We start from the raw sequence: 23,910 nt of genomic DNA, 5'->3' as shown, positions 1-23,910 counted from the left end.
ACCGCCCCGGATGGCACCAACACCAACTTGGGACCTCAATTTTGTTTTGGAAAAACTGACCCTACCACCTTTTGAGCCAGCCAATACAGCCAATCTAAAATTTTTATCATGGAAAACAGCTCTGCTCCTGGCAGTAACTTCAGCACGAAGAGTCTCAGAGCTACAGGCATTACTGGCAGTGGAACCTTTTATAATTTTTCATCAGGACAGGGTATCTTTAAGGACAGACCCTACCTTTTATGGCAAAGGTGGTATCTAGTGTGGCTCTTAACCAAACCATCCATTTGCCAACTTTTTATCCAAACCCCCAGAATAAAAGGGAGAAACTTCTGCATTCTTTGGACATACACAGGCAGCTACGCTTCTACTTGGACAAAATAAAAAGCTTTCAGGAAAACTGAGCATCTGTTTGTAGCATATGCTGCAGGATCACTGGGCAAGGCTATCTCAAAGCAGACTATATCCAAATGGATAGGACACTGTATTCGGTACTGCTACACACAGCATGGAAAATCAGTCCCAAATAACATTAGGCCACATTCCACCAGGGCAACAGCCACTTCAACAGCCTTTCTCAGAGGAGTACCTACCAAGGAAATTTTGGAGGCTGCAACTTGGAGTTCAGTGCACACCTTTACCAAGCATTACCACCTGCCTCTTTACTCTAAATCCAGAGCAGGATTTGCCACTGCAGTTCTGCAGGGCCTCATAGCCAATGCTTACTCTTTATAGACCAGCCACCTAACCTTAGCTTTGGGATTCTACCCAAGTGTAATGACTGCAGCAGTGTAACACGATGAACATAGTGCAGTTTTGTACCTACTATAAATGTAGATGTTCAAGTGTTCAAACTGCTGCAGTCCAGGTTACCCTCCCTCCATCCCCTCTGAACTAGCTGGACTTACCTATACCTTTCTATCCTATACAACCTGTGTGGTGTATTTGCTTGTAACTGAAGGTATTGTTTTTATTTTGTATATATATATATATATTTAATTAGCAATATGTATTGCCTACCTACTTGGGGACACCTGACATCTGGGGCAAGAAAAACTGAAGAAAATGGCGTCGGATGCATCTTATATACCTCTGGCGCACTGACGTCAGGGAAGAAGCGACAGCAACCGACGCCGGACCAAGACTTTGGCACTCTGGCCCGACTACGGGACCGCCTGACGGCAGGATAACCCAAGTGTAATGACTGCAGCGAACAACTACATTTATGGGTAGGTACAAAACTGTACTTTTTATGTATGCTGTAGCAATTCGCTACTTTTATGTGTTGGCATCTGCCACATTTTTTCAAGCCACATTTTTTTTTTTTTGGTGTTACACTATCGGTGGTGGTGCTGCGGTAGCATTGTAGCCTCGCAGTAAGATGCTGTCCGGTTCAATTCTCAGCTAGAGCATCTTCTGCATGGAGACATGCGTGAATGGGCGTACCTTTGTTGAAGGTTGTGCATCAGGCCTGGTAACTCGGCACGTAAAACTCAAATACCAATCATTAGCGGACTGGAGTTCCGCTGTGGCGACCCCTAACCGGGAAAAGCCGAAAAGACACAACAACTATTACATTCTTACATGTTTTTCAAATTGGGGCCTCTTCTATAAATTGAGGTTTTTCTCCCAATTTTCTGTATACATTACTATCTTCCACGAGGACCCAATTCTTAACTATAATATTCTTGCTGTCAAATGCAGCCATAGAGAAGGTAGTTAGAAAACTAAGTTTAGGGTCGAACTGGGTAGTAGAATTGTTGGAAACACTATCTTGGGTAATTGCATCAAATTCTACTTCATTATAGCCTTTACAAAGAATAGGCTTAAAATGCCCATTATTTCTTTTCCTATACACTTCCCTATATAGTTGTTCGAACAGTTGTGTGGGATATCCTCTTTTTATAAACATATTTTTTTAGATGCTCACATTCTACATAAAAGTTATTGTCGGATGAAACCATTCTGGCAGCTCTAACTCATTGCCCTTTTGTTACTGCTCTCTTTTGATGGAATGGGTGACTGCTGCTAAAATGTAGAAAAGCATTGGAGTAAGTTGGCTTTTATAAATAGTAGCCCTGTACCTCTTGTTAATTGCATCTTTGGACAACTGCACATCTAAAAAGTTAATAGTTTCTGTACCAAACTGATAGGTGAATTCCAGAAAATTAGTAAATCTTGTGATAGTGTTAAGAAAGTTAACTGTTTCTAGTGACCCCTTCCATACAGAGAACATATCCTGATAAACGGGTGTACCAGACGGCATTCTCCTTGAAGGTGGCATTATGAAATAAAAATTCCTTTTCCAAATAAGTCATAACACAATTTGCGAAGCTTCCACCACAAGGAGAGCCCATGGCTACATCTGTTTTTTGCAGGAAAAATTGATTGTTAAATAAAATATAATTATTTTATAATACCCGTTCAATAATAACTTCAATCAAATCTATTTCCCTGCCAGCTATACCTTTTAATATTAAAAACTCATGCACCCACTGCAAACTCAAATCCTTAAATCTTTAATTTCTACTGTCAAGAAATTATAACTTTCGTTAAAATTTAACTGATTTATACTTTCTAAAAAAACTCCAGGAATCATGACAGATTTGCTGTTTTGTATGTGTGTCAGTTTAATATCTACATACTTAGTAGAATAGTACGTGATGGATTTCCAACCATCAACTATAGGTCGAAAGGGCGAGTTATAGAGATCTTTATGGATCTTGGCAGACCCAAATATGACGGGTGTTACTGGTGCTGGCATAGTTAAAAAGTGGTATGTATCTATATTCACACTATTCATAAGAAATAAATCATTTAGAATCTCATTCACCCTTTTGTATATATTAACCTAATTTAAACTATCTTTGATGTAAATGTCACTTTCCAAAATGACTGACATTTTTTCAATATATTCTGTCATCCATAAACACAAGACCTACCCCCTTATCAGGTTCCATAACCCTCACTTTCTGAAACTTGAATAGATTCAACAATTCTTTTTCATCTATAGACATGTTTCTGTTTACATATTTAGACTGCTTAAGAACAGCTCTAATATAAATTTTACAAATCTTCTCAAACATATAAAGTGTTTCATGCATTGGGGTTTAAAAACACTGGAAATTCTTAAGTCATTATGCATATAATAGTTACCCAACAACACAGGTTCAATTTGCAAACAAACGTTTTTAAGTCAATAAGTGTTCTAGCAATATTAGCTTTGTTGTCCGGCACAAAAGATAGTCTTTTTGAAAGGATATTCACCACTTCACTGGAAACATTCACAGATGAAAAATTATAGATCTTAAAATCACCCTGGGGGTTGGTCAGTAACTCAAGTTTATTGACCGAAGAGGTGATTACCTTTTCTGACAATTCTGCTTCCTCTGTTGTTGGCCCTGGTTTATCCTGTTCCGTGACAGATGTTGTTTCTGCTTCCCCCCCTGAAAACTCATCTGGTTGGAAGGGTCAGGCTCTGGGGAGTCTAAGGGAGAATGGTCATTGTTTCTCTGCTGGTTTCCCCTAATGTTTTTACTCTCCGCCTAAGTGGGGACATTTGCATTCCATTCTCATCATCTTCTGAGCAGGAATGTTCCATGTTCACATTCGGCTGAGCACATTGGTGATTGCCTGGGAAACCAAAATACTTCTGTTGGTGTTTTGTGACTCCGGTGGGGCCGGATATGCAGTTTTATTTGCATAATCTGTGTCCCTTATTATTTTCTTCTTTTTGATCTATACTCCCTTGGCTATCACATTATCATTGCTTGAAATAATGCGAGCATAATCAAATTTATATCTTTGAAAAGCTGCATCACCCGTGATGGTGCATTCCAGCACTTCTAATTCTAATTTTAGGTATTCTATTTTGGTGTTATATTGTTTAATTAAGGCTTCGAGAAGTTTGAAGCCTTGCTTGTCAAATAAAGAAATAAGTTCATAATGAAATTCAGAGTTCTTAGTTAAGCCAGTTGGGTAACTCCATTTTCGTAAATCTGTGGGCACCAACTTCGTTTGAATGCACTCGTGAAAATAGGAGACCTCGAGCTGCAGTTTCGTACATTTGTATTGCTTTTGATCAAATGTTTTTAGATTGGTAACAATGGGTATTCGCACCATACAGTTTAAGCTATTTACTGTGTGATTATCAATGTCAGCCAAAAAAACTTTGGTGCTTTCAGATATTCTGACATGAAAGGCACCGCATTTTGCCCAAGGTGATTCAAGTTCTGCGGCTCGCCTTCCACACTTGTACTACTCCCAGTATTTTGTAAAATAGGAGCACAAGATTTTTGTCCATTAAGATATCTGCTCAAAGGTGCAGTAGACAGAAGCATATGTAATGTTTTGTCTACTTACACCTGAGCTGATAGCAGAAAAAGCAGCTGGCACTTCTGCTGTAGAATTCACTGGGTCCAATCTGGAAATTCTCCTTGACAGGACATTCACATGGTTGATCAACTGCTGAACTAACAGGGTCAGATTGCCCATTGCATTCGTCTCGGTAGTCAACCTTCCTGTTGAAGTATCATCATCTTCTTGTTGGGAGAATAAGGACTGGGAAATCACAGCAACTCCTCTAGCCATCATACACAAACCAAACAAAGAAAACTTTCAAAAACTACTGAAATAAAAAAATGGCAACTCAGTACTAAAAATCTCAGTTATTGTAAGTGCTTTCATTCATCAACATTATACAGTGAACTTCTTCAGGCAACAAACACCCAACATTCCATGCCTTATGTAATACACAATTAATTAATCAATTCATTCAACAAAACCTCATTAACTAATCTTGTTGCATGATGTTATGCTTTCTCTTGCAAACAAGATCTGGGTTATCTTCCCTGAGTATCAAGGGATAAGGCATAGCCTTGAGCCAGTGGAACCTCTCGAGCTTTTGAATTAGGCCGAGTCTGAACCGATTCTCTGTTCTGAACCCAACTAGCATAGAATGAAGGAGAGATGGACAACAAACATGGAACGCCATGGTGAGTACATAACTTCTTATCACTCTGTACAGCATATTTTTAGTTTTGACAGCCAGTCCTCAGTCCTTGCTGAAGTGACGAGACAGATACTAAAGTCTGCTATTACTCTACAGTGAATATCAGATGGTTAGTGAGAGAAAGGGAAGCAGGAAAAGAGAAAACAGAAACCTGAGTAGCTGTAAGCTATGTACAAATACAGGTTTAACAGTGTTTGGTCTCGGTCCTGGAGACTGATGGGGTTTGACTCCCATTAAGCCCTTTCTACGTCATCCACTAAATAAGGGCATAATAGTCTATGGCAGTCAGTACAGACATGCAGGAAGTGTGCATGGTGTTCATTCTTATTTTCATCTTGTAGGATCTAAATTCCATTATTAGTAGTATAACTTCCCACAGTTTTAAATTAAAATAATCTGTTTGGTCGTTGGCATGAGATGAAACAGATTATAAGGCTTGCTAAGGACAGAAGTCCATTTTCCATGGTCATTTAGTAGAGTTAGGTCAGTCAAGCTCCATTTGAAAGAGGTTGCTGGCAAGAAGTTCTAAAGTAGTATCTATTTAGCCCTTTAAATTTGTTGTATCTCATTGAAAAATGCAAAGGTAAAAGTAAAAGTTTGAGTTGTGTTGACACGGCTTCAGTCAGATGGTGGGATAACATGGGCAGTTCATTTTGAACCACGTTTGCATTACTAGATGCAGTTTAAAATCAGGGAGAGAAGTATAACAACTGGGGTTGTACTAGCAGAAGAAAGCTTTCATTTAAGCATTTACACACAACACAGTAAGCCAATCAGTTCAGCTTCCGAGCTGTACAATTGCAGTAGACAAATATGGCAGAAAGGACTGACAATTGATGTGTATATTAATAGCAGAACTTTTTAAAACTGAATTATATGGCCTGCCATATGTGGAAGTTGTCTTGCTTTTCCTTTATTGATTTGCAGGTCTTTCTTATGGATGAACTGAATCCATCCTCTCCAGTCCATGGGCTGGATACAAGCTGTAAATACTAAAGCTTTGGACATTAATAAGTGTCAGCAGTGTCAGTGTAACAGGTACCACACTCACCTTTGATGCTGAAGGCTGTATGTTCTATTCCCTCACCAGATTGATTGCTGACACTGCAATGCATTGTTTCACTCTTGAGTGTGCTGTCATTCAAAAGACTTGTTTTTGCTTCTTTGCATGTTAAGCATGTTTGGGTAGTGTGGAATAGTGTTTACTTGTAATACTGAAAGTGAGTACTTTTCTCAAGTTGGAATGTAACAAATGGATAACTTTTGTTTAAATGACCTGCTTCTAAGTTGTTTATTTAGAAAATATTTAAAATGTTTGATGTTTGGAGCAAGTAGTACGTGTTTTATAGAAAGTAGTTTCTATTTTAATAAGTGCACGTCAAAGAATATTGTCCTGGAAAAGGAGCAATGCACTCTTTCCAACTGTTAATTTTTTTAAAAACTCAGAAACTTAATTTGAGATTATTGGCTATTTTAAATCAATTTAAGTAGAAAAAGGGCTATTGAATACAAAACTAGATCAGATCAGTAGGTGCAGCACAATTTGATTTTGGAAATTACCCAATACTGTGTAATATAAAATGTGATGATGCACGGGTATAAACTGAAGTACATGCTGATATGAAGATAGATAATTTAATAGCCCCACCGAGGAAGTAGTTTAAAGTTAATTTTTGAAGTAAAGAATAGTAGTACTGAATTGCATAATAAGCGTTTACGGAGTGAAATAGAAGAAATTCATGTGGAGAATAAATTTAATCCAGTTATGAAAAAGTGTAGGTGTAGAGCACTATGGGGAAGTTTGCAATGTGATAAAAATAAAAACAAAAAATGAACATGTTGACGTTTGAGTAACTGTAGCAAAGCAAGTAAAATAGTTGAAATAAATTCTTCTTTTTAGTGACGCTGTGTTGAGAAGTTTGTGAAATATACCTAGAGGTGGGTAGAAATGCAGTGACATTACTGTCTATAAAGGGTTGTAAAATAGTTGATATAAGAGATGGCCTCAAGAAAATATATAACACGGGACTGAGATATGATGCTGTAATAGTAATAGGTGGTGGTGGTGATAGAACAAATGTGGAATCTTTTCAAATGACTGAGAGACATATAATTGAATTGAGTAAAACCTTAGGCTTTGAGTTGGTTTTTGGAAACCTCCTACAGATCCATATTTTTAAGAAGACAACATTGCAGACAAGACAGTTTACAAGCTTTTTAAGGCATGAATCTTTATTAAATGCAGTAAACATAACCTTTTTTGGGGAAATCTGTGATGCTAAGCTTCTTTTTTGTAAGGACAAACTGCATTTGAATTGTGGGTAACAAAGTACTAGGAGTTCATGTAAGAAAACTGGTTAAACATTTTTTATCAGTAAGCTTGAGTTCCTTAAATCGTAGTAATATCAATCTAAATTTTTGTCAACTAATGCCCATAGTTTAAACAGCTGACCTATGGAACTAGATGCTATTATAGCTGATATTTCAAGTGATATCTGTATATAACAGAAACATGACTTGCATCTAGATGTAATTGTGAAAGTGGAGGTGAATCAAGGGTATATATTGAATCAGCGAATGCTTAAAAAAGCGAACACTGATTCATAAACCCTATTTAAGCGAAAGCTTACAATCCCGAACACTCGGAACAGCGTTTTTTTCCCCAGGGGAAAAAAAACCGCTGTTCCACAAAAAAAAATGAAAGTTTTAAAACAGCATATAATGTGGGGGGCTTCACCCCCCCCCCACTTAAATATATCAACTTCGAGATTGCACCACAGTGGAGGAAATTGCAAACTCCCAAAACTAGGACCAGCAATTTCTTTTCCCTTAGAAAAAAATCACTGTTCCAGGTTTTCGGAATTGTAAGCTTCCATAGGGTCGATGAATTAGCGTTCACTTTTTAAGCATTTGCTGATTCAATATAGACCCTGAATCAATCTATATGACTAAGAAATATGACTGTATTAATATTTAGTGACTATATATCACTGAATTGTTAGTAGAAAAAAATTGTATGTGGGAAATTTGCCTGTAATGTAACTATATTTTATTGGTCACCAAACATAACCAAAGAATCTGACACTAGGTTTATGCAGCTTTATTAGCAAATGTTTTGAGGTCAAAGTTAACATTATTGCTGTTGCTATGAATGCTCCTAATATTGAATGGACAGCATCTACAGCAACCAATTAGTTAATAAATTCTTTGATAACAGATTGTATACCAAATTGGTACTCTAAAATTGTAAAGAAACCTAACCAAGGTAAAAAATCTTCTGGATGTTTTATGGATAAACAAAAGACTGAAATTAGAGAATTGTAATGTAGTCCCATAGGTGGAGAGATCAGATCATGCATGTGCAATCTTTGAAGTTTCATTTCCCAAGTTTTTCTGGAGCACCTTCTGTGTGGAAGTCTTCATGTCCTCCCTGCGGTCCAGTGGCTTTCAAAAGACTTCCGTGAATGGGCGTGCCTTCATTGAAGGTTGTGCTGATGGTTTATTGAATAATACATCCTGTAGCAATTTTTATAACTTGTATCCAATGTCACTGATGGGAATTGCCCTCAATTGCAAGAACATATCTGTAAAGTTTTATTGACTATAAAATCTAAATTTGCTGCTAGGCCAGATGGTTTAAACAGTTTCTTCTTGAAGGGAGTAGTTAGACCATTGACACCCTGTTTGGTACATTTATTTCGAAAGACTTCTAGTGAGATGTATGTGCTAGTTCTGTGGAAAGAGGCAATTGTGGTACCAATTAAAAAATGTAAACCTGGATATATGGTTGATAATTATAGACCAATTTGTCTCATGTATATATTGTGAAAGTGTTTTGAAAGGGCAGTATACCTACTTTTTAAGCAAGTATTATAATTTAGAATTGTTATACGTATACATGATCTCCTTCACCAAGCGAGAGTATAACCAATTTGAATAGTTTTTATGAGAATGTCATCTGTGCTTTGGATGGTGGTCTTGTAGTGGGTGTTCTATATTTGGGGTTTGCTAAAGAATTTGACACTGTTCTCATACTGTGGTATTTGAAACTGTTAGGTAAATGTTAATCCATACAAGACTAGATGGATTGTACAATGGCTGTGTAGTAGAAGATACAGGGTTGAGAATAACTGTTACTTTGATTATAAAATCATTTATAGAGGGGGTTCCACATGGAGGATTGGTATTGGGACCATTGTAATTTGGAGTGATAATGTCTGTTTGCCTTACTTCTGGAGTCTTGTTGCCAGTGACATTAAAATTGGAGGTACAATTATTATTCTGAATGGCTGCTTTCATTTGCAAGGTTTTTTGGATAACTTATATGAGTGGGTGTTGACAAGAGGTATGAGTTTTAACATTAATAAATGTAATGTTATGCATTTTGGATCTAGTAATGTCTATCCTTATATATTGGATGATAACATTTGTACAGAGCCCAAGTGATAAAAGACTTGGTTATAATGGTAGACACAATATTAAAATTTGAGGAGAATATTATAAACATAATTAGAAATGCTATGGGTTTATTAGAAATAGTCTTTGTTCTTTTACATGCAGAGGAAAACAGGCTTTACTTTAAAATTTATGCAACAAGTGTGAGACCAATAATGAAATATGGAGCTCCCTTTTGTATATTAAACATTGTGCAATTTAGAGAGAACATATTTAGAAAATTACTAGACATATTATTGGTTATAAACATTTGCTATATAAAGAGAGACTAGAACAACTGTCTCTGTATTCAACTGCTTGTAGGTTTTTAAGAGGTGATTAGATTTTGATCTTTAAGGGTGTAATGAATTCTTCTGTCACCGTGATATTGGACATAGACTTTGTTAATCATAGTACTGTTATCAGAAATAAGAAATTACTGGTTATGCTACTTCCAGTAAGTACTAAGTTAAAGGGTTCTTTTTTTTAATTTGAAAGCTGGTCAAATTTGGAATTCATTACCAAAATTAGTTAGATTGGCTGAAGATCTTAAAACATGTTAAGGTATTATTGGACAAATGGTTTGAGGGTATTATGCCTCAGGGAAAATAACGCAAACTCTAAAATGGCCTATGTAGGCCCCAAGTTTGTAAAAGTAGTCACTGTAATCATTTAGTCTGCACATATTATGGGGTACCATTCTTTTGTTTTTAAAGTTTGGATGTGGATTATTACAGATGTGGGCTTTATTTTTGTGTTTTCCCTTTTAATTTGAAGTGTATGACAGTGAGTAATTATCCAATTCAGTTTGTGATGTGATTGACTGGCACTGAAAATAAAAAGAGTGGTTTTAGTTGAGGTTTTATGTATTGATAGAGTATTGACCTGAACGCTTTACATTTATTAAACATATACTGTGTGGACATTCACACCTTGGTTTATTTTGTTTGGCTTTATTTTTATAATTTTTTTATATATATTTATTTTTCCTAGAAATACCTGTTCATAGATGTAGTCAGCTGTAGTATAATTTTTGACAGGCAGATTAGCATAATATGCACCTTTGTTTTTTTTTTTTGTGTTTTTTCCTCTTGCTGCTTTCATTAACTGAACAATCTGGTACATTTTTTCTTGATAATTGATTTAATTTGTTCCATTATTGTAGTTTAGGTGTGGAGAAAATACTGATTGGTAAAAAGTTGTAATGCTCTTACATTTTTTTTATGTTCGTTTAACAATTTGGCATTTAAGTAATTGTTTTTAATCTAATTAACATTAGTTGCTCAAGCACTGACACAACACTCATACTTGGATTTGACAGCTTACCCCATTCATTGTAAGACATTCATTGCAGACTTCTGAATTTAGCAGGAGTTTTAAAACTGCATTTATTATAAAATATTTTAAGAACAATGATTTTACAATCTTCAAAAAGTATACAACATCGTCCACAGTTTAAATAATTATGCCAACTTAGACATGTGGCAGCATTGATTAAAAATAGATGCAACTTGTATGACAATGTTTGAAAATTTAGAGAACTTTTGGCCAGTTTCTTTGTAAATGAAGTCTCCATAATTAAGTCAAGTTTTATCAGTTTATTTGGATGGAAGGATGATGTATATATACCTGCCCTATCTGAGTGAAAAAGGAATTAATGTAAATGACTGTAAATGCTCAACATGTCTTGGCACTCTTCGTACTTGTGTGGGGTAGTTGTACATTCTTTTTAAAAGAACTTAGTGCTTCTCAGCAGTGAGGGAGTTAATGCCCATTATGGCTTCATGCTTTTTAGTGGAGAATTGCATGCCCTGCACTTAATTCATTGTCTCTGGCATTCTGCCACTGCTTCTGGTGATGTGTGCGCATAAAATCATAGACTTTGGCCAGTATTATTTCTGTTTCCTTTCAGCAGGCATAAAAAATACCCTTTCCTTCTACCAGACATATGTGAATTCCATACATTTTTCTGCTAGCAACTCTGTAGATGGTGTTACAGTCAACTGCCTCTTCACTTTGTGTACTCTATATCAACATGCAGTTCTTGTAATGAAAACTCTTGAGTTGCTGTATGATTAGAAATGTTTTTAGCTAACCTAAGTTGTTCAAACATGAAATGGCCTGGATGTGCCACACCTGTAACCAGTTTAATATTCTGGTGTGGGTTTATCAGTCCTAGTGGGAAACATTCTTCAGCTTTAGTTAAAAGTGCCTGGTGTGTGCTACCTATACGGAGATGTTCCATAGTACAGTAAAACTGTCGCACAGCCTACTTTACCCTGCTCTTTGCCAGTTGTTTAGGTTTACTTTGGTACCTCCACATGGCTACGTACATTGAGTGGCTAGTTTGGGTGATGCTGGATGGTTGTACTTGTATAGTGGTTGCATTATATTTAGTGAGACTACATATCTGAGGGAAAATGAAGGTAGCTGCAACAGGAAGGAGCATGGAGGCAAAATAAACCAAAATAAATCTCTGAACTGTCAGGTTAGAAATTAATTTTATTACAAAACAACCAATGTACATTCCATAAAATACAGTGTTGTACATGCTAAAATTGCATTGTAATGTATACTGTAACCCGTGACCATAAAAACTTCAACCCATTAATCTTTTCAAACTCACTAAAAGCAATTAATTGGAACTGTCTAAAAACATTATCTCTAGACGATGCAGTCTCATACTTCAACTCAACTTTCTTAAAACTACTTGACTCCCAAGCTCCTTTACGGACTAAAAGAATAAAAACTAAATCAGCCCCATGGCTCTCCAAAACTACTCTTGCTATCATGAGACAAAGAGACAAAGTCTGGGGACGCTACCAAAAACACAAGACAGCACCACTCCTTAACGAATATAAAATGCTCCGAAACAAAGCAAAGAAACTCACTACTTCTGATCGTCAAAACTATTTCTCTACACTCCAAAACCAAAATAAAAACAACCCTCAGAAATTCTGGAAAGGGATCTCTACTCTCCTCCACCCCAGCAAACCGGATACTCCTACCCCAGACCCAAATGCTCCAGAACATGAATTAGCCACCCAATTTAATTCCTTCTTTATTGACTCTATCTCTAAATTGACCTCCTCATTCTCTAACTCCTCTCTACTATCTAATACCTCCTCATCCACCCCCACTATCTCTACTTCTTCACCCTACTCCTCTCCCACAATCTCCCTACCCCTCTTCTACACAAACTCTATCATCATTTCCTACTCCCCAAAATTTTCCCCCTCCTGACTGCCCCCTCTTCTCACTAAATCCCATACCAACATCAACTATTAAAAAACTCCTTCAGAAATTGAAACCATGCACCAATGCTCCGGATAATATCCCCTCTTACTTTCTCAGTATAGCTGCTGAAACTCTTGCCTACCCCATTAGCATTTTAATTAACCGCTCACTACTAGAATGCACAGTTCCCCAAATCTGGAAACAAGCCTTTATTATACCTCTACATAAAGGTGGTAACAATAATAACATTACTAATTTCCGCCCCATAGCCATCCTGTCCCCCATCTCTAAACTCTTAGGAAAAATGTGTCCAACTTCAGCTCCTTCCCCACCTCCTAGACAACCATCTTATAACTCCCACACAGCACGGTTTCAGACCCAATCATAGCACCATGACAGCCCTCCTCTTTTTCCTTGAGGTTGTAAATAAAGCCCGTGACTCTGGACAAATTGTTTCCACCTTACTTCTTGACCTTTCCAAAGCCTTCAATACCATCTCTCATAGCCTGCTCTTAAACAAACTTTCTAATCTTCACCTATCTTCCTCCTCTTTGAACTGGTTCTCTAGCTACCTATCTAATAGAAGGCAAGCTGTAAAATGGAAAAAAGCTACCTCCTCTTTCCTTAGTACCCCTACAGGAGTTCCCCAAGGCTCCATACTGGGTCCTCTTCTCTTCAATATCTTTATAAATGACTTCCACAAATCAATCCCTTTCTCTAGCATCATCCAATATGCAGATGATTCAACTATTATCTGTTCCGCCTCTTCTATCTCTACACTACAAAAACTTACTCAAGATGCTTTCTCTTCCACTGAGCAATGGATGCTTTGTAATCATCTAGCTCTCAATGCTACCAAGACCAAACTAATGTTATTTACCCCTTCTAAAGTCATCCCTCCTGACATGGGTACTTTCTCAATTACTACTCAACACAACTCACCTCTTGAAATTGTGTCAGAAACCAAACTACTTGGGGTCCAAATCGATAACCTACTTAAATTTAACTCCCACCTGCAAATTAACATCAAAAACACACCAAAACTTGGCATGCTTTACAGACAGAATGCCTACCTCACATCTGCCACTAAAATCACTCTCTCTACCTCCTTCCTAATCCCATCCCTGCTATATGGTGCCCCACTACTAACTAATCTTCAGTCCTTGTTAAAAAAACAACTTACTTCCTGCTATAACAAAATTGCAAAATTCGCCACCAGCCAAAAGTCCTCCACCCACCACTGTTTCTCCCTCCATAACCTAAAATGGCTAGAACTTCCCAATCAACTAACTTACACTCAACTAACTCTAGCCCATAAGCTTATTCTCAACCCTTCCCTCTGTCCCTCTCTTTCCTCTGCCTTTAAAATGCACCTACCTAACAGAGTTCTAAGGTCAAATAATCAAAATCTACTCGAAGTACACAAACCAACTCATCCCCCAGGCAAAAACCTTCTTTCCTTCAGCCTCACTTGCCTGTGGAACTCCCTACCTCCACTCATCCGCACCACCTCTAACCACTCTGCCTTCAAAAAGTCTCTCCACCTTCATCTAGCTTCACGGTGGGAATGCTCTTGTTCCCACCCCACATAACTAGCTCTACTCTACACCTGTAGCTATGAAATTTGTTCGCTAATCAGTATTAATGTTTTACATTTATTCCATTACTTGTAGGTTTCTTCTTATTGTATTAACTGTTATGATTGCTTTTCTAAATGTGATTAGTTCTACTTTTTAGTATACATAATTATTAATAACTCTCTGTATAAAAAATGTTACTGTTAAATATTGAAAATACATTCTGTTGGAGCTTTTCTCCCCAGGACTCCATTGAAAACGGGTTCTTTAAGGCCCAATGGACTATCCTGGTAAACCAACGACAATAAATAAATAAAATAAATAAAATTCACGCTGTGACTCATCCAAAAGAATCAAATTGAGATCTTATGGAATCCTGGCAGCACATGCACACACTGCATTTTTCCACTTAGACTCTAAAACACGCAGTTTGTTAGAAAAGTCACCACTCCATCCACATGTGGGTAAATTGTAATCACAAGAAATTTAAACTTCAGATGACACTTCTTGGTATTAACATGTTTCTCTAGAGCATTCCTTGCTTTGCCTCTATCAATACATAATTGTGTTCCATTATTCTCAAACATTGCTTTGTTTCCAAGTGCAAAATGGTGCACACACTCAGCTGTGTATGCCACAAATCTATCACAACTCTAGAAACCTTTAAAAGAGCACTGTATGCTTAAAAATGTTGGTACAAGAGCGAGCTGTGCAACTGTTGCACTTAAACATCCCATTCTATCTGTGCAGTAGCTCTTCCCCCAGTCAGATCTGTCTAGTACTTATTTATTGTTTGTAAATACAGCGTTACTGATAGAATACTTAGTTAATAAAGATACTCTGCTAATGTCAGGGTGTTTGGTGTTGTGTATTCATAACTCAGTAAAAGTCTTTCTATAATGTCCTTTGGATAACAATGTTTGTGAAAAATGAATTATAAAATCAAAACAACCATTTATAAAATGTGTTTGGCATTACTGGAGATTCTTTTAAAACTGCTGCAGTGGAATAGCCTTTTTGGTATATCACTGGTAGCAACTGCCAAATCACAACTCTACATTCTTGTCAAGTCTCTTCCCTATGAATTTTGTATCTCACTTTCATGTCATCTATAACAACTTCCAAGTCTAAGTAAGTCAATTTAGTAAAACTATATGGGAAAAAACTACATAAAATCATTTTTTTTGCTGTTAAGAGACATAAAATCAAACAATACTTTATACAGACCATGTCAGGTGTGAACTGCATTGTCAGTGAAATGCTTTCATATTTTAACATTTTTGAAAAAACGATCTGTAAAGTTATTGTCCTTCTTGGTTCACAACAGACAAGTTAACATAAACAGATTTTACTCTAACCCCCGCAATACTGTCTTGAAGCTATTTATACATATTTCCTTTAAATAAAATAATTATGAATACTATATCCATTATTTGTATTGTGGCAATAACCAAGAATTCTTGATAGCCATACTGCTATTTTTTCACCCAGTCCTCATTATTATTGTGTATTCCTTCTACTCACTTCGTTAGCGCTCTCATTCCTGGGGCAAAGAGCTGCCTCACCCATTCATTCATTCCCCTCAGCAATGATCATATGTTGGGAGCAGTGCCTTCCACTCACTGGGGTGCAGGGGTTTTCCTCATAAAACATGCCACTACCCAGATCATATGTCCACTGAAGCCCAAAGGATTGGTGAGTAATGGGTATCTGGTGAGGACATGTCTTTTGATTCCACAAATGACATGGTCTTTGTTTGGCCCAGTCCCTTTGAAAGCAAACACCTGCATTAATCTATAGTCTCCATCAGATTCTGAGCAAGGACAGCACTGTGGATGTAAATCCCTAAAGATATAGAGATAAGCAAACACTAGTTTGTCACTTCACCTTCTCCCCAAAACCACTAATCAAACCCTTGATGTCTGGTCCATTGTAAGGCTTTATCCTTTTATGACAAGAAGCTGGCTTACAGGCTAACATCGTGTGGGAAAGCTGTTTTTCTGTACATCACACGTAGTATACCAATATAGAAGTTACAATTATCAGAATTAGTGGCCAGAATGCTACTGTTTAAAAATCCTGTGAGTGAGTTTAAAAAGTAATTTAGTATGATGTGGGTGATCTGGCTTTGAGAATCAGCTTGGGTGTCTTTAGGAGGTGGTTGGGAAAGTAAGGGAGTGAGCAGCCATTGCTGGCTTGTCCATCCAGGGGAGAGGGAGTCATCTGTGGCTCAACACTTGGATAACACTAAGCAGGGGCATTGGGTGTTACCTTTGATCATATGTTGGGAGCAGTGCCTTCAACTCAATGGGGTACAGGGGTTTTCTTCAAAAAACATGCCTAGGGAGCACACCTTGTGGTGCAAAGGCATGTATAGCAGGATGTACAGAGGAGAGGCATGCTGTTGGTAGCAGCAGCATGCAGAAGAGCCTGGAGAGAGCTGTCAGGTGGAAGGGGGTACTTCACTGGGGAAAGGGAAGCTGGCCCACTTCCTACTACCCAATTGTTACCATGCCAGTAGTACAGATGGGCTGAGTATACTTCTTGGGCAGGAATGAACAGACTGGAGAGCTCTCACCTTGCCTAGGAAGTCAGTGTCATCACTCTGTTGAATAAATGGGCTGACTGGGTACACGTAAGGAAGCCATTCATCTAGGTCCTATGAGGAAGCAAAAAAAAAAAAACAATTTAAAAACAATGTCACCAGGTGGGTTCCTAGTGAGTCATAACTTGCTGTTGATAATATCAGTAGATAATGTTGAAACTTGGTTCAGAATGAAACATTTGCAGTGTTGCTAGAAGCTCTCCCTGCTGCAAAGAGATCTGCAAGATTCAGCATATCTAGTTGTCAAAAGAAGTTAATTTGTTTAAAAAATGAGTTAATTTGTATCATCAGACTTTAACAATGTTATGTATTAGTTCATTCCTATTGCTAAACCATTAATTATATGCTCTTATTGCCTCTGAAAGTTGTAAGAGTTTTCTTACATAACTGGAGTACTTCTAATGATCCATACGTTTGAAACAATAAAGGATTCAGGCTTGTAGATGTAAAACAGCTTGTTTCTTGGTTCTTTTCAGCCAGCATTTCCGAGAAACCGTTCTTAATGACATCAGAAAGGCACGGGAACTCTGCTCGGAGAAAGAACTGGCTGCAGAGCTTGCAAGGATACGCCAGCGTTTGGACAATGTTGAGCTGTTGTCGTCTGACATTGTTATTAATTTGTTGCTTTCTTACAGAGATATCCAGGTATGTCATGAAACATTTAGCCCTCTTTCTAGCAAAGTTTTCTTCTATGTCAAAATGTGGCTGCAGCACTCATCATTTTAACTGTATTGTTTTAGGTTTTAAAAGAGAGAGAGAGTGTGTGTGTGTGGGGGGGGGGGGGCATCATTTGTCAGTATCATATAGCATCAGCTCACTGACGTTAGATCTGTTTTGTAGATTCACATTGTCAAACCACCAGAATGGGCTTTTAACATGGGAAGCAAGTCAACAGACTGTGATCGATGAGTCCTGAGTTAACCAAATCTTTGTTGACCTTTGTTCTCATTGCTCTGAGCTTGCATGCTAATGTGGCCAGTTGTTTGTTTTTTTTTTTTTAATCCATCCAAAAATGAAAAGTGTCAGACTCACTTTAAACTGTCCACAAGGCAAATACAAGCAACTAATCAAATCAAGTTAGCAGAAAGTAGGTGTAAGTGCCTATCATTTATTGTAAAGCAGACCACAGCAAAAAGATGAGTTCTGAATCTGACTATAGATTATTTGTGGTTGCAAAGCAGGATAACAGATGGACACTGAACCATGGCTATCAAAACCCATCTAGAGCTGTTGGACATGCTACACCTAAAGAAATCCTAATCGCTCCGAGCTACATGCTCTAGGGGACCTAAACCTTGTTACCACAATAAACAGGACACGCTGGAGGGATAGATTCCTGTCCCAGAGACTTCCTATAGTCTGGAACAAGCTACCCATCTATGTCAAGCAAAGTTCTTCATTAGCACTCTTCAAGAAAAATCTTGATGAGTGGATGGGAAATAGGAAATACACCCAGGGGATCACTTCTGTGTGTCTGTTCGACAGTGACACAGGAAAATAACTTTCTTGAGTGGCGTAAGCTATGGAACCTTGCTGGCTAGGCTTACATAGGCCCTTGGGTCGATAGCCTAGTTACCTACCTATGAACCTATATGGTATATTTAAGGTATTCACTTTTATTGGCAAGTTAAGTTACATGTATGGCATGACAGCATTAGGTATAGATGATGCATCCCTGTATAATATGTATGGGTATCGCTTAAATAACTTTTCTAAATATGACCATTTGTGTTTTCAGTTGCTTTTCCACAGTATCAAAGATTTTCTCAAGTTTTTGCCTGCTTAAAGGCTCAACTAAAGTAGCTGATTGGAAAGCTCTGTATCCATTAATCTGGGGCAGGATCTAGGTACAGTTATTTAGTAGTTTATGATTCTTGTGGATCACAGTAAACTTAGAGAAGTCCTGTGGTTCCAGTAGTGCAGTTTGTTTTTGTATTATGGATAAAGTTAAAGAAACATTCAGCTTTTGTATTTAACACTACATCAGTGTTCTGGATATGTCTTCATGCACCCCGGTGGTACCCAGTAGAAGCTTCTGCACAATAAAACTTCAATGGCTATTGAGAAAATTATGGAATCAAGCCAGGTAGTGCTTAAACAACTAATTTTACTTCAAGCAAAAACTATGAAACACTTTATCTGGTAGGCAAAGCTTTGGCATCCTTTTTGGGGAGTATCTTTTAACCCTCCTGTACTGCTGTAAATGCTTCAGATTAAGCACTGATGGATCATTTATCTCTCAGACTACAGGGATGTGATGTCCAATTGAGCACTGTCTACATGTAAATATGAAGAAGATGAGTGATGGCAACTAGAGCCAAAGGCAATGTGGCAAGATTTTCATCAAGGAGCCCTGCTGCTAAACCAGATGTTACAGCAATCAGGTGGTACCTATGGTATCAAGGAGGAACTTGTGCAGATGTGTATTGAAGCAAAGCTCTGAACATTTGGGAACATCAGTGAATACAACAAAATACAGAAAGGGATCCTATCAGGAAAAGAGAACGGTCTTGCAGACTCGAGTAGGTCACAGTCAACAATATAAATGGTTAGGCCATTGTTCCTAAAGACAACAGCTCAAACTGATATGACAACATCACTGAAAGATTTGTTTACAGAAAATGGCAATAAACAAGCCCCACTCTTTTTTTTCTGCATGTGTCCTCATACTTGAGTGTTTAAAATGAATGCTTTTTCCTTTCCTTAGATTCTGAATTTAAGGTAAGAGTTGCTTCCCTTCCTTGCAATACAGTTAATACTAAAATACTAGATAAGTAAATAAATACATAAGTAGCCAGCACATCCAGGGTGCACATTTCTGCAACAGCTTACCTGTTGCCATGCACTTCTCCCTCTTTGGAAGCTTCTAACTGAATGATAACAGTAATTTCTGCGTTTATATGCCAAGCACCATAATGTGCATCTAGGGAAGGATTTGTTTTTAATTTCTTACTTTTCATCTTTGTCTACAGAAGTAATACACTTCTTTTGGTCACTGTATTTGTAGAGTTTGCATGCACTCTCCATGTCCGCATGTTTTTTTCCGTTTTTGTGTTATGTCCTAAAAACACACTAGTTGATTTCCTACACTAATTTGTACATATCTTGCATTTACTCTAGCTCTTGTGGTCCATGTCATAGTTGAAATGATCGGAGGAAGACCAGTTTGCTTACCCAGTTAATCCTATAATACTAACTAATAAAATATTGTGTTTAGTTCTCACTTGAAATTGGAAAAGTTGAGCATTTTTTGTCATGAAAACCAAGTATTTTCCCTTTTTCTGACTTGTTAACCTCTGATTGAAAATATCTTAGCTTGGGATGTCTAGGGAGCTTAGAGGTCTTTTCACTCACACACACACACACACACACACACACACACACACACCAAATGCTTTTTTTTTTTTTTTTTTTTTTACTTTCTGATGCTATCAGTTATGCGAAATGGCTGTCAACGTTATTTATAAGTGTTAATGGATGTAAAAGTTTATGTAGTATTCCATAATGATAAGGTGGTTATAAGAACCAAACCCTGTTTTATACCTCATGTTAGTTTCTCTTGCTGAACCATCTCTCCATTTGCATGTACTACTTCAGCATGACAGCAAAAACAAAAGATTTGCACACCTCAGATATGTACTAGCAGTTAAGAGAGTTTGCATGTAATGCAGTGATGGTAATATCAGAATTTGTTAGGCTATTCTTTAGTCCATGGAAAGTAGAGTAACAATATTCTGTTAAGTGAAAATAACATGAATTTTAGCTTTTGGAAAATTAAATTGGATTAATGGACATTGTTGGAAAACAAGATTAGAACACAGCAATATCACTGGGTACAAAGCTGAGTGAAAATTAGTGGTTTCAGGTGAAATCATGATAATATTTAGTGGTAAACATTGGATAGACTAATATTTGAGTAACTCTACAATTACATAGCCATTTCTGTTGGAAATGTATTTTTACCAAATTTTTCAAGTGCTTCCGGGACGGGAGTACACAATAGCTTGTTTCATAGTTTGCCACTGTAGACTGAAAAACAAGGTACCAGATCTGTTTCTGGTTTGTCTGCTGCCTGACATAATGATGCTTGAAGTTCCCAAGAGGAATCACTGTGTGACAGTATTATGTACTGAAGGAAGTTGGAGAAATAGAGATGTTTGTGAGCGATAATTAAATTAGAGATGGCTAGCGCCTAAGTTCTAACCATTGAAGATGCTTCTGAAGTACAGTGATGATATTTAGCACCATGGACAGCAGCAAATCCAGTGACTGTTGGCAGCCTGCTTCATCTCTTGTAGAGATGCAGTTCCAGTTCTTACATCTGCAGACTATATGAAAGAGGCAGAAGAAAATAATTGGCTTTATTAGTGTTAGCTCTAAATATAAGATTGTATTGACTCTATATAATTTGCCCAGTTTCATGTTAGTCTTTGTAATGTTTTTGATATGTGTATTGCAATTTAAGTGATTGTCAGTTATTCTTCACAGACATTTTGCTCAGATTACTTCTTCAGTATTAGTTGAATTAGGCATAATGATGTTTATTTTGTTTTATTTTATGTATGTAACTATTTATTTATTGGCAGTCCTATCTGTTGAACAGGACTGTTTAGATCATATGTCAGGTTTTATGCATTTTGGAGAAAACATCACCTTAGATTCTGAAGCATTAAGAATGTGATTAGTGCTAACTGACTGTTAAAAGGAAATACCGGTCCATTCCACCATATAGCTTTGAGTAAGTGGATTTGATAAGTAGTTTGTGAAAAATGTAGCTGCACTTACTGTAAGACCTACACTACTTGTGACCTTCATAAGGTTAAAATGACAGTAACAAAGGGTTCTTCTAGATCAGGAAGAATGGTGCAAACAAATTTCCATTTGACAAAAGGAGACAGAAGATGTTTTGCTAGCTTAAGGAACATAGTGCTACTCCCATGATGTTACCTAAAGGCATGTCTGGTGCCAGAGATCAACTTACAATGGACAAAGTAGTGTGAGTGCTTCTTATGTAGCCATTCGTCAACATGCTGGAGATGGGAGAGTGTTAATGGGTTGTAGTTATTCAGTACAACAGATTAACCTGCTGGTTACTGCCCTAACCCCTCCTCCATGATGACACTATGGACTTGCATTAATGAGGAAGTTTGTCACGGGCATTTGATATACATGATTTTTCTTGGGAGCAAACCTGTTTTACTAAAGTTCGAATCTGCAAGCTATTTTTTGACTTAGGGCAATAGGGTGTAGGGTTCCATCCTCTAGAGAGGAAGCAACATAGAGCTTTGTCTGCAGTTTTAGTTGTTAGGTTTATATATTTGTAGCAGACATTTCTTAGAGGACATGAGAGTTCTAATGCTGGTATAGTACTGAGGTATTGAAGGCTGGACAATGGTTAAGCAGAAGCTTATCCACGAAGATGACATGATTATAGTTTAGTTTATCGGCATGTATTTTAGGTTTTTAGAATACAGCAGTTATGGGATGTTCATCGTGCATACAGCTGCAGTCATAACAGATGGGTTCTCCTGCCATCAGGCGGGTCCTCGGTCGGCCGAATTCCAAAGTCTAGGTCCGGCGTCGGTTGTCGCTTTCTTTCCTGACGTCAGTGCGACAGGGGTATATAAGACACAGCCGACGCCATTTTCTTCAGTCTTTTTTGCCGCGCGGTGCCCGAAGCAGAAGCAGTTCGCAAGTGCCGGTCGGCCAGCTCCTGAAATTATGAAAAAATTGGAAACCGAAGTCTTCTTAAAGCTAAGTATCCCGTTGGGGAAACTTTTCTTGCCTCAGACCAATGTCAGACAAAGTTAACAATTGTATTTCTTGTGGGAAGCAAATACCGCATAAGGATTTCCATTCCCTCTGTATACCTTGTTTAGGCCCAGACCACGACGTCTCGGGCTGTCGCTTTTGTGCTACTTTCAATAAACGCACTATTAAGCGTCGGGCGGAGTTCGCCCAGCACTTTTTTGGTAAAGCTTTTGATTATAAAATGTCATCTGAGACTCCGACTACCGTTTTGTCCAAAAAACGCAAGGACAAAGACTGACACGCGAGGTCCGCGGCCTCCACCGACACCACTCCAAAACCGGCTACACGTGGTCCGGTTCTCAGCGAGGCGCCTACGCAGCCCCTGACTACCGACGACACTTCTCTGGCGGTGTCTTCTGTAACCGAGACTGCAGGTACCTCGGCCCATACCCTGACTACAGCTACCAAAGCCACTGTGAGTGTTGTGCCTCTTAATGTGGACAGGTCCACTTCCACCCATGGTGTCTTCAGACCCTCATCTTCCTTTTCCATTAAGGCCTTTACTAAATCCAAATCAGCCATGCATCCCAAGAGGCCTGTTGCACAGGGCCCATCTCCAGGCCCCATGCCTAAAAAGCAGATGCTCAAAGTGGCTGAGGATTTAATTACTCTTATCAGGGGTTCCCAACCCCCTCCGGACAAGAGACCCAGAGTGGAGGAAGATTCTCCCTCTTCTGACCAGGGCTCCATTATTTCAGAACATTCTGATGAAGAGGAGCACTCGTACTCTCCCTTTGAGGATTCTGATGCAGAGCAGTCCATTCCTTCTGTATCTCCCCCAGAGGATTTTTCTTTCGGGGAAACCTTGCATACCTTGAGGGAACACTTCCATTGGGAAGGCCAAGATTTTTCAGATTCCAAGAAAAGACTTAGGGAATTTCTTTTGCTACCTCAGCACAGACCTCTGGCGATACCTCCTGTCCTGGGCATACTTGATGATGTTTACTCGGAGGCTTTCCTTAATCTGGATTTCCTGCCTCCTGCCCCAGTCAAGCCTGATAGGTACTACAGAGTTCCTAACTCACACCAATTTCTTTACAAAAGCCATAATGCTACCCTGAAACCATTTCTCAAGGCCCCAAGGGAATGAAGGACTCTACTGCTAAAAACCCATTACCTTCCGAAAGAGAGTCCAGATCCTTAGAAAGGTGGGGGGAAAAGGTATATACCTCGGCCACCCTAGCCATGAGGGCCATAAATTGTCAGTTCCATATGCTTAAATATCAGCCGTTTCTGTT

At 38.2% G+C, this 23,910-nt stretch overlaps 1 protein-coding gene across 1 annotated transcript in view; it reads left to right on the top strand.

Annotated features, from left to right (window-relative positions):
* The window catches only part of MAP3K5 (mitogen-activated protein kinase kinase kinase 5), a 2,923,819-nt gene that overhangs the window by 1,203,641 nt on the left and 1,696,268 nt on the right, over positions 1 to 23,910 (top strand). The window contains exon 5 of the mRNA XM_044087116.1: positions 17,338 to 17,506. Within this exon, the coding sequence (XP_043943051.1) occupies positions 17,338 to 17,506 (169 nt within the window). The remainder of the gene's footprint in view (positions 1 to 17,337; positions 17,507 to 23,910) is intronic.

Source organism: Protopterus annectens, chromosome 1.part1, assembly GCF_019279795.1.
Source record: "Protopterus annectens isolate FY-2018-M chromosome 1.part1, PAN1.0, whole genome shotgun sequence".
In the NCBI taxonomy this organism is placed as follows: domain Eukaryota; kingdom Metazoa; phylum Chordata; order Ceratodontiformes; family Protopteridae; genus Protopterus; species Protopterus annectens.
This window is presented reverse-complemented; position numbering and strand designations above follow the sequence as displayed.